Source organism: Microtus oregoni, unplaced genomic scaffold (genome assembly GCF_018167655.1).
Source record: "Microtus oregoni isolate MIOR12 unplaced genomic scaffold, Mior012 000000F_ref0000247, whole genome shotgun sequence".
Classification (NCBI taxonomy): domain Eukaryota; kingdom Metazoa; phylum Chordata; class Mammalia; order Rodentia; family Cricetidae; genus Microtus; species Microtus oregoni.
In genome coordinates, this window is record NW_024543059.1 from 11,042,569 (window position 1) to 11,057,564 (window position 14,996).

At 35.2% G+C, this 14,996-nt stretch overlaps 2 protein-coding genes across 2 annotated transcripts; both read right to left on the bottom strand.

The window, feature by feature from the left end:
- Nucleotides 1–4,581: 4,581 nt before the first annotated feature.
- On the bottom strand, nucleotides 4,582–5,508 carry LOC121447429 (olfactory receptor 5V1-like). The gene has a single exon (XM_041650697.1). The coding sequence runs from the start codon at nucleotides 5,506–5,508 to the stop codon at nucleotides 4,582–4,584; it is 927 nt and encodes a 308-aa protein (XP_041506631.1).
- A 5,002-nt stretch (nucleotides 5,509–10,510) lies between these two features.
- Nucleotides 10,511–11,458, bottom strand: LOC121453661 (olfactory receptor 5V1-like). Its single transcript, XM_041660589.1, has one exon. The coding sequence runs from the start codon at nucleotides 11,456–11,458 to the stop codon at nucleotides 10,511–10,513; it is 948 nt and encodes a 315-aa protein (XP_041516523.1).
- Between the last annotated feature and the right edge of the window lie 3,538 nt (nucleotides 11,459–14,996).

Genomic DNA, 14,996 nt, shown 5'->3' on the forward strand with positions numbered 1-14,996 from the left:
GAGGGACTTGATTGGGGGAGGGGGAGGGAAATGGGAAGCGGTGGCGGGGAAGAGACAGAAATCTTTAATAAATAAATTAATTAAAAAATATAAATAAATTCACAGCAACAATAGTTGCCTGCATAAGATTACAAAAGATCCAAAGAGCCAAAATTCTAGTATAGATGGGGTAATTGATTTCTAAATTCCAGCCCTTACTGAGAAAACTGTTGACAATTGGTAATTGATGGGGATGGAGAATCATTCTATTTGAGTATGTAGGCACAGGTATGATTTCTATGCTCCAGGAGAGGTTCTCACCCTTATACACATATGGGAATGATTCATGGATTTTTAAAAACAATTGAAGTTAGGAGGGACACATATTGAAGGGATATGAGTGCATTTGAATGACATCAAGGGGAATAAATATGGTCATATTTTATTGTACACATGAATAAAATATTCAAAATTAAGTAAAATTTAAATATATTATTAAAAGCAACTATAAGCCGGGCGGTGGTGGCACACGCCTTTAATCCCAGCACTCGGGAGGCAGAGGCAGGCGGATCTCTATGAGTTCGAGGCCAGCCTGATCTACAAGAGCTAGTTCCAAAACAAGAACCAAAAGCCATGGAGAAACCCTGTCTCAAAAATTCAAAATAAAATAAAATAAAAACAACTATAAAAAAAACTATATAATGCAGGTAAATGTATTTTGTACATTATCTGCAGATTCCCTGAGCTCCAAGTTGAAAGACCCCATGGAGATCTCTAATTTGGGCTCTCTTTCTGCCTGATACTTGGCTGTGGATCTCTGCATCTGCCCCCATCAGCTGCTAGAAGGCTCTCTGATAATGATAAAATACTGTTTAACTGAATTCAGCTGTAGGTTATGGACTGGTGTTCCATGGGCTTATTTTGTGCATAAAATAAAACTGCTTCCAGGTATTCAGTCTTGGGTGTCTCATCACTTGGCCATTTCCTGCAGCAACACATGCACAATTAATCAGATTAAATAAGATTTAAATCCTATGAACTGCATTTTAATAAAATGTTGAATATAATTTGAAAATAACCTAGGTTCGTAACAAGGAGGACCCTAAGAGAGATGCATGGGTATCCTTGGGAAGAGGAAATAGATGAGATCACCTGGGGAAACTGGAGAGGGGGTTAGATGGGAGCAAAAGAGTGGCTAGAAACATGAGGGGTCAGGATGGTTGAGTTGGGGGTGGAATGGAAGTTTGAGAGTAATAAAATAGATTTCTTGATAGAGGGGGCCATTATGGGGTTAAGGAGAAACTTGGTGCCAGGGAAACTCCCAGGAAACCATAAAGAAGACTCAAATTAAGACTCCTAGCAATAGTGGAGATGATACCTGAACTGTCCTTCTTCTGTAATCAGATTGGTGACTATCCTGTCATCACAGTGCCTTCATCTAGTAACTGATGGAAGCAGAGGCAGATATCTACAGCCAAGCACTGGGCCGAGCTCCAGGAGTCCATTTGAAGAGAGAGGGGAGGGATTATATGAGGAAGGGAGGGTCAAGATCGTAATGGGAAAACCCACAGAGGCAGCTAACCTCAGCTTATGGGAGCTCACAAACTCTGAACAAGAAGCTAGGGTGTTGGCATGGAACCAACCTAAGCCCTCTGCTTGTGACTGACTGTTGTGTAGTTTGTTCTTTTGTGGGGCATCTAGCAGTGGAACCAGGACCCATCCCTGATGTATGAGCTGGCTCTTTGGAACCTATTCTCTTTGGTTCCAAAGAGAGGATACTTTATTTGAAATGGGGAGGAGTTTGGTCCTGCCTCAACATGCTAAGTCATGCTTTGTTGACTACCATGCAAGGCCTTACCTCTTCTGAATGGAAGTGGGGGGAAGAGTGGATGTGGCATAGAAGGGGGTGGAGAAAGGGAATGGGGGGAGATGTGGTTGGTATGTAAAATAAATCAAAAAGTAACATAGGTGCACAGAAAATAATGAAACTTTCAGAAATTCTCACCTAAAATAATAGATATTGAGGGGAGTAACATGCTAACTAACAAGATTTAGCTATTCCTCACAGTGTCTGTGAACATAAAAACAATATAAATCCTTAAATATTTAGAGTAATTTCTCAGTTAAAAAAATAAAATGGTACCTGTAGAGGGGCTCAAAGGTTAAGAGCACAACTTGCTCTTCCAAAAGACCCAAGGCCAATCCAACCACACAACTGACGACGACAACTATCTGAAACTCATTGCTGGGCATACAGTGCCCTCCCTCTGGCCACCGTGGACACTGCACACATGTGTGCACAGCCAGATGGAGACAGAATCCCAGAGTCCAACTCCAGTTGGGTTCTTTTGACACAGGACTGTTTAGCGAAGTCGGCAAAGAAGGAAGAATCTGACCACCGGTTGTCTTTCAAACTGAAAGCCCCAACTAGCTCAAGCCATCTTTAGTTATACAACTTCTAATGCATTCAAGCATGAGCAGTCTCAAATCATTTCTCTTCTTTAATCATTTTACAAGAATCACTGACAATTATTCACTTTAATTTCTCCTCTTTTCCCACTTTTTTGATGTCATTAGCCTTTACCCCATATCATTGTAATGCAAGCCAAGTGTTTATATCTAGCTAGGCACATCTTACTCATACTGTGCCCTTGCCGGCAGCAAACACGTGGTTACAAAGTAAGAGATTGAAGCCTTGTGATTATTTCTTAACAATATTAAAGCATTTGAGTATATTATGATGTGTAGGAGAATATTTTCAGGTGTATACCAGATTCTAAGCTACCTATATGTCACATTTATTAAGTGGATTTCGGTTAATAATACTATACTTTATGAGTTCTAAAAATAGTAATGATCACTACCTAACTCTTTAAAGGTTGGGACTAAAGTTTTTCTTTTCTTTTTTTTTTCTTTCTTTTTGGTTTTTTTGTTTTGTTTTGTTTTGTTTTGTTTGGTTTTTCTCTGTAGTTTTGGAGCCTGTCCTGGAACTCCCTTTGTAGACCAGGCTGGCCTCGAACTCACAGAGATCCGCCTGCCTCTGCCTCCCGAGTGCTGGGATTAAAGGCGTGCGCCACCACCGCCCGGCGAGTTTTTCTTTTCTTTATGGAAATTTCTGCCTGCTTTTTTTCTTTTTTCTTTTTTTTAAATATTTATTTATTTATTATGTATACAATATTCTGTCTGAGTATATGCCTGCAGGCCAGAAGAGGGCACCAGACCCCTTTACAGATGGTTGTGAGCCACCATGTAGTTGCTGGGAATTGAACTCAGGACCTTTGGAAGAGCAGGCAATGCTTTTAACCTCTGAGCCATCTCTCCAGCCCCCTGCTTTTTTTCTTTTAAGAGAACTAAGAGTTTTAGATTTCTTTATTGATATTTTGACATTGGAAAAATATCTGAGTGTTCATGTCCGGGAACCAGAATTATATCTGACTTTTCATATCCTATATCCTTACCTTATATGTTCGTATAAGATTTTGATGTCATTTTTAAAAGAACATTTTTGAAGTTCTTAAGTTCTTTGGAGTAAATTTATCTCTTTTTGGAACTGAATAAGCAATAATCATTGCCTTAGTGAGTCCCTCTTGTTCACTCAGGATCACTGCAAAGGCAGCCAGGGGCAACCGGAGAAACCAGTTTCTTTAACAGATCAGATTAATTTAATTTTGGAGGGCATTTGTTACCAACTCAGGTACATTCATGACTAGTATAGCAAAATTAAGAGTTATCATAAGAATGAAAGTAGGGAAATTTACAGAGGCCTGAAGCCCATGAGTTCCCTAGGATTAGTGCCGGAGTCTGCAATATTGTTTCCATTGGTTCTTGTCAAATGGATGGGACCCTCCAAAGCAACTTGCAGTCTAAGAAGCTCCAATTTGAAAACATTTATGTGCCTTTCCCAGGAATGACAGCATGGCTTCTACCAACAAGACACCCACATGCATAAAATTAAACAAATATTTAAATAAAATTAATGGGAGAAGAAAAGTTTCAGAAGTTAAAAGCACTTTCTGCTCTTGCAGAGGACCGAAGTTTTTACTCTGACATTTACATGGCTACTAACTACTATCTATAACTCCAGTTCCAGAGATCCAAAACCCTCTTATGGATACTGTGAGGAACAGGTAGATGAGGACACACAGGAATATCAAGTACAATGGTGCACATATATATGTGCAGAGAAGGACTTCATGGCCATAAATAAAAATCTCTTAAGAACAATAAAACATAAAAAGAAAAAGATAAAGATCTGCAACTACATGATAGATGTAGAATTGGAAAAATAGAAAATACAGATATATGAAAAGTAATTGTAGGCATGAAGGTTGATATAGACTTTTATACATATAAGACAACAATCGACATAAAGTACTTCAGATAGACTACTTAATCTATTCAGTCCCAAATAGTTTTATTTTTCCATCATATATTTTATTTCAAGTAGATATAGAGATGCACATAATAATATCTGATTTTATATCAAGTTTGCGTTCAATTACATTCTGTGAATACAGTGTTTTATTTTTTCCTACTTATTTCTATGAATTCATTCTAAGCAGACTTTTAAAAGTTCTTACATCATGCTTTCTTTGAATATATCTAAAGATGTAAAATTTTTCTGAGTGCTCCTTTGACTTCTGTGTTTCTCAGGCTATAGATAATGGGGTTTAACATAGGAGTAATGACTGCATACAGCATAGAGATGAGTCTGTCTCTGGCAGGAGAATATTGACTGGATGAGGGGTGAATATAGGTAAATATGGCTGTGCCATAGAACAAAAAGACGACAAGAAGATGAGAAGCACAGGTGGAGAAGGCTTTCTGCTTTCCTTCCACTGATTGGATCCTTAGGATGGTGGAGACAATGTATATGTAGGAGACCAAGGTGATCAGAAAGGCACCAAAGGACAAAATACCTCCTTCAACAAAAACAAGCATTTTTGCCATGTAGGTAGATGAGCAGGAGAGGGCCATCAAAGGTGGGATATCACAGTAGTACTGTTTAACTTGATTTGACTTACAAAAAGTCAGGCTAAATGTGGACATTGTGTGGATGAAGGAGTTGAAAAACCCAGCTGCCCAGGTCCCCACCAACATCTGCACACAGCGAACCTTGGTCATGATGAGGGAATAACGCAGAGGGAAGCATATGGCCACATACCGGTCATAAGCCATCACAGCCAGCAAGAAAACTTCAGTCCCAGTTAGGGCCACCAGGAAATAGAGCTGCAAAGCACATCCAATGAAGGAAATGCTGTGATCTTCAGTCAAGAGATTCTTCAGTATCTTGGGGACAGTTGTTGATGGGCAGGATATGTCTAGCAGGGACAGATTGGCCAACAAATAATACATGGGAGTGTGGAGCTTTCTCCCCGTCACTATGGCCAAGAGGATGGCCCCATTTCCTAGCAATGTGATCTGATAGATGATGATAAAGGCCATGAAGAGGGGATAGCGCACCTCAGGGAGGTCGGAGAGTCCTATGAGGACAAAATGAGTCACTGTGGTAAGATTGTAGACGTCCATGTCCTCTCTCTTAAAGGGGTTTCTAATAGAAATGAAAGAACAAAATACAGATTAGTGTGGCAAGGCATGGAACTTGTGGACAATGGAAATATCAGGCTAATTATGTGTGCTCTAGTTCAGTTACAAATTTGGGTACTTAAAAGCTTCTGTAAAGTAAAGGACATGGTCAACAAGACAAAACAACAGCCTACAGAACTGGAAAAGATCTTCACTAACCCCACATCAGACAGAGATCTGATCTCCAAAATATACAAAGAACTTGAGAAATTGGTCATTGAAAGAACAGATAATCCAATAAAAAAAAATGGAGTACAGACCTAAACAGAAAACTTTCAACTGAAGAATCTAAAATGGCTGAAAGACACTTAAGGAAATGTTCAGCATCCTTAGTCATCAGAGAAATGCAAATCAAAACAACTCTAAGATTCCATCTTACACCTGTAAGAATGGCCAAGATCAAAAGCACTGATGACAACTTATGCTGGATAGGTTGTGGGGTAAATGGAACACTCTTGCATTGTTGGTAAAAATGAAAGTTGGTACAGCCCCTTTGGATGTCAGTGTGGTGATTTCTCAGAAAGTTAGGAAACAACCTTTCTCAAGACCTAGTAATACCACTTTTGGGTATATATCCAAAGAATGCTCAACCGTGCCACAAGGACATGTGTTCAACTATGTTCATAGCTGCATTGTTTGCCATAGCCAGAACTGAAAACAACCTAAATGCCCCTCAACTGAAGAATGGAAACTAATTTTTGTTTCTTTAAAAGTAGTTTTTTCATTGCCATCACATATTAGGAAGTTTACATAGAAAATCTGGGGACATAGCAACAGACACCAAGAACACTAGGAAAGCATAAGAACTTATTTTAAAATTTTGTACTCAATCAAACTGGAAAATCTAAAATAATGAATAAGTTTATCAATAGATATCAATTATGCTGAGTTAAATCAAGATTATATAAGGATATAAACAGATATATTACCCCTAGTGACTTTAAAAAAAAACAGTAATTATAAGTCTCCCAAACTAAAAAAAAAAAAGGGTCAGATTGTTGAGAGAAAGAAAGACTTTGTAACACGCTGCTCTAAATGGATTATCAAGTCATTCCCCTCAAAATTCAGGGAATCCTATGGAAGAAAAGGCAGGAAGAGTGTAAGAGCCAGAGGGAAGAGAGGACCACAGGATAACGATGCTCTGTAAATGAACTGAAAATGTCTATAAGAACTCACAAAGACTGAAACAGTAAGTCCAGAACCTGCATATGTCTGCAGCAAGTCCTCTGCATATACATTATAGTTATCAATTTGGTGTTTTTATGGGACTCTTAAGTGGGGGAACAAGAAGATCTCAGATTTTAGTGCCTTCTCTTGAGCTCTGAGTCTTCTGTTGTTTTGCCTTGTCCAACTATGATGAGATTTTTTTTAATCCTTTGTATTTATGTCTTCTGTTGTTTTGCCTTGTCCAACTATGATGAGATTTTTTTTAATCCTTTGTATTTATATCTACTATATATCTTTAAATGTATTGTATTTATCTCATTTGTATTAAAAATCAAATCACATTTTAAAAGAAGATTAAAATGAACATTCTATTTCCATACCAATTTATTTTCTTCATATAAAACAATAAATATTTTCTATCATCATTTAAAATGCTTAAGACAAATAATGAAAGTTATAAAAAAGAATTTTATTCACAAAGGACTTGAAAGTTCTTCCATCACTCTATCCTATGTAAGAAATATACAAGCAATAATAAGATTCCTGATTGTTGATATGGTGGTGTGGACCTTTAATTCCTACATTTAGGTGGCTAAGGCAAAAAAAATTAATTTGAAGTCACCCTGGATTACAAAGGTAGGCTCTTTTTCAAACCAAAGGACTGAGAGAGAACAATTCCTGGAAGAGTGGTATTTTCTCTTCTGAAACAACAGCATATATTGGAAAAAATGAGAAGAAAGTCTGGCTGACAATCTCTTCAATTCATGAAATACAACAAAGAAATTTGTTACAAAATACAATGGGTATATCACTATGCAAATGAAAGACAGTGAACACCTGAATGACAATGATTAAAACAAAACTGTTTCCTATCAGTGTTTCATTTTCAAAAGATCAGAATCCTATCGAACTGTTAGAAATCTGTCTACAGATATGTCTGATTAATATCTGATAAAAACACCGTAGGTATATAAATATTGCAGCAAGTGCATAAATATAACACCTTTATCAAAAGAGTAAAATCTACAGAAAGCAAATTCTAGTTTACACAATAAGCTATTTTTGTAGTCACACAGACAAAATTGACTTTTTAACACAAGGAATATAGTAAATTAACCAGTAACTTTCTGGCTAATAAACATACCTGTTTGTTCCAAAATTATATGACTAGTATGCAGCCAAAATAAGTGCTAGTATATTGTCCTTATATTTTACACTTAGATTTTTGAAAAGATTTAATAAAACACATGGTATTGGTACACACAGTATGGAACTTGTTCATGTGGAGAAGGTGCTTTTATTTTTTCAACAATTTCTTCTTCCTTATACAAACATAAATATTAAGGATTTTTGAATAATTAGAAAACAAAGATCAACATGCTACCATCATGTATTTCTCAACAAAATTTTATGCAACACCCCTAATGTACAAATGAATAATTTTCAATTAAGAGAATCTGACAAGCTTTTACTAATCTATGTGCTTTGTGTGGTTCTTTGTATAATGTGTATTGAATTGGTATACATGGCAAGCATTAACCAACTGTTACAAATTATCCAGAATTCAAATGTTCTTAATATCGTTCTTTCTTACCAATTTTAATATGGTAAATACCAATATATGAAGCTTTGCTCTTAATGCATTTTTCAAGTTACTGCCGTACACAGAAAAAGAATCAGTTGCTACTGAAAATCAGTTTGTTAATAAGTAAAACCAAACTGTGCTCTATCAGTTCTTAAGTTCTCAAATGCTCACAATCCTGCAGGCAAAAATCAAAGATAAACCTTAAACCTGGGCATAATTAAAACTGTATTTGTTTAATTATAAGAACCTTATTAAAAAATAGTATAGGCAAATTTTGCCCTAAAAGTAGGTCATATTACCAGTTAAAACTTGAGAAAATTAAAGCAAAAGACCTGGCCAACAAATAACACCAGTAGATGAAAACGAAGTCCACACTTGAATGTAAGATTCACATCAGGGTTAGCGCATCATTTATATTATTCCTGCTTTATCCTTAGGGAGTCACGATAACAGGAACTGTGGAGAGACTATGCACATAGCTGCCAACCTATAATGGGACCACATAGTTAATTAATTTAATGTAAGCACAAGAATATTCTAACACTGACATTTTAGTTTCTGGTAAAGGCCCACCAAATGTGTTCAGGCCCTGAAACGCAGTCAGTGATACATATAAAATACATATTCATAAACTTTTTCAAACTATTAATTTCGTTTTGTTTAAAGTCAATTGAGTTGCTTTCATGTAAAATAAATAAATGACAGATACATGTCTCAATGTAAAAAAAAATGGACATGCCATATGGAATATTGTGGCCGGACAACATCAAAGAATAAATGTATGCAAAAATTGCTTCAAAATATAGTTAAACTATTAAATTTTCAATGTCTTTTCTTTGTTGGACTCAAAGCTTACAATTTTTTAACATTATCATACGATGAATCTTGTGAAAGTTATGTCATCCTCATGACGAACATTAAAGAGCTCAAACGCAGTATGGATAGAAACAGTAACTGATTTGAACACATATCTTGTGACTTGACTCTTCCCGGCACAGTAATTATGAAAATAGTTGGCTAATTGACAGATGCTAGAGATATGGCTTAGCAGTTAAGAGCACTCATTGCTCTTGCAGAGGACCTGGCTCCAGTTCTCAGAACTGATGGTGGCGGCTCACAGTGATCTGTAATTCTAGTTTCAGTAGATTTAATATCTTCTTCTATCCTCCATGGACGCCAGGCACACACGTGGCACACATATACACATGCAGGCAAAATATTCATACACATGAAATAAAATCTAAAAACAACTTTTTCAAAATAAAATAGTAAGTGCAGGTAGATAGATAATAGATTTGTACTTGCAGTTAATAAAAGCATGTAAATTGAATGTTAATGAACACTAAAGTGTTTTATTTTTGTCTATATATTTTCAAATAAAATGAGAAATTTACAGACATAATCATAAAAATAATATATCCAGTTAAAGGGAACATCTTGTTAATTTAGAGTTTTGTTTAGCTTCCCTGACCAATAATTCCTTGATGTCCGATGCCTCGCTCTGTGTTTTTCATTTAATGACCCATGTCTTATGGGAGTAACCTTATTATTCCATACAGGATGGTCTCCTTTTGAAATTATTTTTATTATTATTTCTCTTATTTTTAAAATAACAATTAGTACTAACTTTAATTCTAAATTGCTAACTGAGTACATACAAACTAAAGTCAGACCAGTTTAAATGGTTTAAAATGACACTAACTTCCAAAGTCAAAGAAAATTGAAATAACAGAGATCATGGATACGAAAACTAAAGAAGAGCCATCATATCCTTTATGGCTTATCTTCTGGGAAACCAAACTATTCTCTCATGATATTGATGGAAAGATTTTTTAAAAGGCAAAGATTTTTGGAATGAACAAAATCAGTTTTTAGAAGTGTAATATATGTAAATAATAAATATAAGCCCAGAATTCTGGTATATAATTATAGGCATGTATGTGGATATAGCTGTTGATACAGATAAGACAGTAATAGATATATTTACTTCAAATAACCCACTAATCCTATTCAGTCTCAAATAATTTTATTTTTCAATTACAAACATTAAAGTGGATACAGAGATGTGTATAACAATATGTGAACTTCAATGCAAGTTTGTTATCAATTTCTTTCTTTACATACATTGATTTAGTACTTTTCTACCTGTTTCTGTATATTGATTCTAAAAAGAGTTTGAGAGAGACTCTACAATCATGTTTTCTGTGAACATATTCTAAGACGTAAAACTTTTCTGAGTGCTCCTTTGACTTCTGTGTTTCTCAGGCTGTAGATAATGGGGTTTAACATGGGGGTAATGACCCCATACAGCATAGAGATGAGTCTGTCTCTGGCAGGAGAGTGTTGACTGGAGGACGGGCGGATATAGGTAAATATTGTTGTGCCATAGAACAAGAAGACGACAAGAAGATGGGAAGCACAGGTGGAGAAGGCTTTGCACTTCCCTTCTACTGACTGGATCTTTAGGATGGTGGACACGATGTATATGTAAGAGATCAAAGTGATCAGAAAAGCACCAACACCAAAAATACCTCCTACCACTAAAACAAGCATTTCTGCTATGTAGGTGGATGAGCAAGACAGGGCCACCACAGGGGGGATATCACAGTAGTACTGGTTTACTCGATTGGACTTGCAGAAAGTCAGGCTAAAGGTGGACATTGTGTGGATGAAGGAGTTAAGAAACCCAGCTGCCCAGGTCCCCACCAACATCTGCACACAGCGAACCGTGGTCATGATGAGGGAATAACGCAGAGGGAAGCATATGGCCACATACCGGTCATAAGCCATCACAGCCAGCAAGAAAACTTCAGTCCCAGCTAGGGCCACCAGGAAATAGAGCTGCAAAGCACACCCAACAAAGGAAATGCTGTGATCTTCAGTCAAGAGATTCTTGAGCATCTTGGGGACAGTAGCTGATGGGCAAAATATGTCTAGCACAGACAGATTGGCCAACAAATAATACATGGGAGTGTGGAGCTTTCTCTCAGTCACTATGGCCAAGAGGATGGCCCCGTTTCCTAGCAAAGTAATCTGATAGATGATAACAAAGGCCACAAAGAGGGGATAACGCACCTCAGGGAGGTCAGAGAGCCCTATGAGGATGAACTGAGTTACTGTGGTAAGATTGTAGGCTTCCATCTTCTCTGTCCACAACGATGCTTCTAAGGGAAATGAAAGCAAAGAATAAATTTTCAAGTGATAAGTCAGTGATCCTGGTGCTGAGAAAATGGGAATACAGCAGAATGTGCTGGAAGAATTGCCTACCTCTATCACATTTACTATTTTCTCATCATAGTAGTGTTTTTGGCATTATTTTGCAAATATTTCATTGAGTGTTTTTGTATCTATGTTCATATGGGAAATTGGTCTGTAATTCTTTTATTTTGTTGAGTCTTTATATTGTTTTAGTAATACAGTAACTGTGGCCTCATAAAATGAATTTGTCAGTGCTTCTTCTGATTTGTTTTGTTTGTTTTTTGTGGAATAATTTGAGGAGTGTTGGCATTTACATTAACTATTCTTTGAAATACTGGTAGAATTCTGTGCTAAAAGCATCTGATTCTTGACTTTTGGGGGGTGGAGGTTGGAAAATTCTTCTAATTCAGTAGGAGTTATGGGTACATTTAAATTGTTTATCTCATCTTGATTTAACTTTGGTAAATGGTACCTATCAAGAAAATTATTCATTTCTTTTACCTTTTTAAGTTTGGTGTAGTAAAATATATCCTTATGATTTGTAAAGCATGTCTTATGATTCTCTGGATTTCCTTGATGGCTGTTGTCTTGTGGATTTTCCTTTTAGAAGTTCTAGAACTTCTGGGTATCCATAGTTATTCTGAATATTAAAAAATCTCATCCCATATCAAGAGGAAATTTAGTGAGTAACTAATTCATCTCTTTATTAATCATAGAAAAACTTCATGTCTTTTATTTCATAATTAATTAAATGTTGATCTATTTTTCACATTACCATAAACATTTGATTCATTTTGTCAAGGTTTATTTCAATGTGTATGTCACTACCTACTACTTTAGTCTAAATTAAGTTTGAATTAGGCCATTACATAATTGCCTACTTCATATTTTCTACTACCTAATTATCATGTTATATAAACATATATATTCATTGATAGATAAAACTTCAAGTTTATAGGCAATCACTTCAACAATGGAATCAGAAACATGAATGACTCATATATTCTACTTGGAAGAAATAAATGTAGAAATGCTTCTATAACTTTAACACCACATTTTTAAGATATGAGCAATAGCACTTTCATTAATTCATGCATAATAAAGATGTTAAGCAGACTGTTTGGGAGAAGTTAGACAGAAGCCAAAAATTAGTATTTTATTTGACTTGTGGTTCTTGAAAATATTTTTCTACAACATCATATATTGAAAATTCATAGAAAAACTGGTTAGAAAATAAAGTGAAATTTTACATCTTATAATCCTACTCCTATTTATTTTGTCTGGTAATAACAATGAATACATTCTTCAGTAAGTTAAAATTCACAAAAAAATAATATAAATGATACATAGTGATTTTATCCCCAAAATGCACAAAGGTTTTGTTCATCTTTCCCCCATACAATACATCCCTACATTTAGAAAACTAAGACTAGAGAATGATGAATATGTGGCCACCCCAAAGTACAAAGCAAGGCCCTGTTTCAAAATAAAAGAAAAAGAGATAGGACTGTGGTGTGCTTTTTTTTATTCCTCAAGCAACAAAAATTTGGAGCATATTTCAGAGTAAATAAACTTCTATTGCCAGACACTTCAAATCTAGAAATATAACAAAGAAAACTATTAAAATATTTACAAAATATGTGTATGTCATTATGAAGTTGGTGAAGGGTGTTCCTGAGTGAAAAACAATGGCAATGATAGGAACAAAATGAATCATATCAATTATTAGGGTTTTGAATTTTAGAAGCCCAATGAAATGCTCAAATTTTATCCTATGTGTTAATCTTTCAAATATAGAAGAGATGAAAGCAAAATACGGCTCTTTTTTTGCAATAGCAACATCTTCAAGAACAAATATTTACTTATCTACTAACTCAGTTTTTCTCACAGAAATTTGGTTCTTTAAACATGAACTATAAGAAATATACTTTAGAATATTTTGATTGATAAATTTATTCTATTATTAAGATTATATAATCAATATGTACACAACAAAACCCAGTAACACTTTCTTAATTTTGTGTGCTATTGTTTCAATGTGTTCTATGAAACTGATGGTCCTTGCTATACAGAACACAGGATTTACTCACATGCAAAGACTTCATATATTTATCAACCCTTTTATTCTAATATCAGCATAATTTATTCTTAACAACTTGTGATGTAATTAAAAACAAAGATTTTATCAAGAACAGTTATCAGAAACAGGTTTTAGAATCTTATGTAGTTATCAATAGTTTCTAGACCAGAGATTTAGGTAAGCTTTATTAAATTTAATCTTTTCAAGGGTATTTTATGATTATGTGATATAATTGGAAATTGTAAACATACAGGTGGGAATTAATGAAAAGACTGTAGGGAAACCATTCCATTTCTACTGGAAATCACATAGACTTTCTTACCATTTCTGACAAACAACTTTTCGTATGGTGGATTCAAAAATTACTACACAGGAAGATTTTTTCATTTTAAAATAATCAAATTTCTGCCACATAGGAAGATATAAGGAGATGTAATTTTGTAAAAATAGAGCATATGTAGAATAAATTATGGCACCTTTAGGGCTTCATTTTATTAGCATATCTATCAATAACAATAAAATATTGTATTCATATAAAAATTAAAATATATTACCAATAAATAGTTTCAGCAAGACAAATCAAACGATCCAGCAACAAATTACATCAGTAGACAAAAATGAAGTCAACAGGTTTTCTTAGGACTCACACAAGGGGTTAGTCCATGATTTATATTATTCCCGTTGTCCCCTTAGGGATGCAGAATAGCAAGAACTCTAGAGATAATAATCACATTACTAAAACTTATTAATAGGGACACAGAGATCATCAATTTGATGAAAGTTTTAATATAATTCTACATTACATGAGTGCCATTTTTGTTCCTTGTAATGGTTCATGGAACTGTCCCACCTGGAAAGAACTTGGCCAATGCTAATTATATGGTGTAAGATTTATGCTGTTATTTTCAAGAGTTTCTTCTGCAGATAACAATGACTTTTCTTGTTATAAAAGGTTGGACTTGCCTCATCGGGTATGTCAAGACAGAATGCTTTGCAGTAATCACATGGCCAAACCAACTTAAGAAATACATTGGTGATAGTAAGTGACTTTTTCTCCCCACAAACATCCTTCGATGAACATATCATCCCATTTTTTTGCATTTAAACTGTTTTTATTTAAAAATATAAAAAACAACCAACCCAACCCCAAACTACGTATAAAACTTTTGTTCCGGGCTGGAGAGATGGCTCAGCAGTTAAGAGCATTGCCTGCTCTTCCAAAGGTCCTGAGTTCAATTCCCAGCAACCACATGGTGGCTCACAACCATCTGTAAAAAGGTCTGGCGCTCTCCTCTGGCATGTGGGCATACATGTAGGCAGAATGTTATATGCATAATAAATAAATATTTAAAAAAAAAGAAAAAAAACTTTTGTTCCAAATAGATAGTATACAAATGGTTT

Coding starts and splice junctions, on each gene's coding strand:
- LOC121447429 (XM_041650697.1), bottom strand. CDS start 5,508: ATGGACGTCTACAATCTTACCACAGTGACTCATTTTGTCCTCATAGGA.
- LOC121453661 (XM_041660589.1), bottom strand. CDS start 11,458: ATGGAAGCCTACAATCTTACCACAGTAACTCAGTTCATCCTCATAGGG.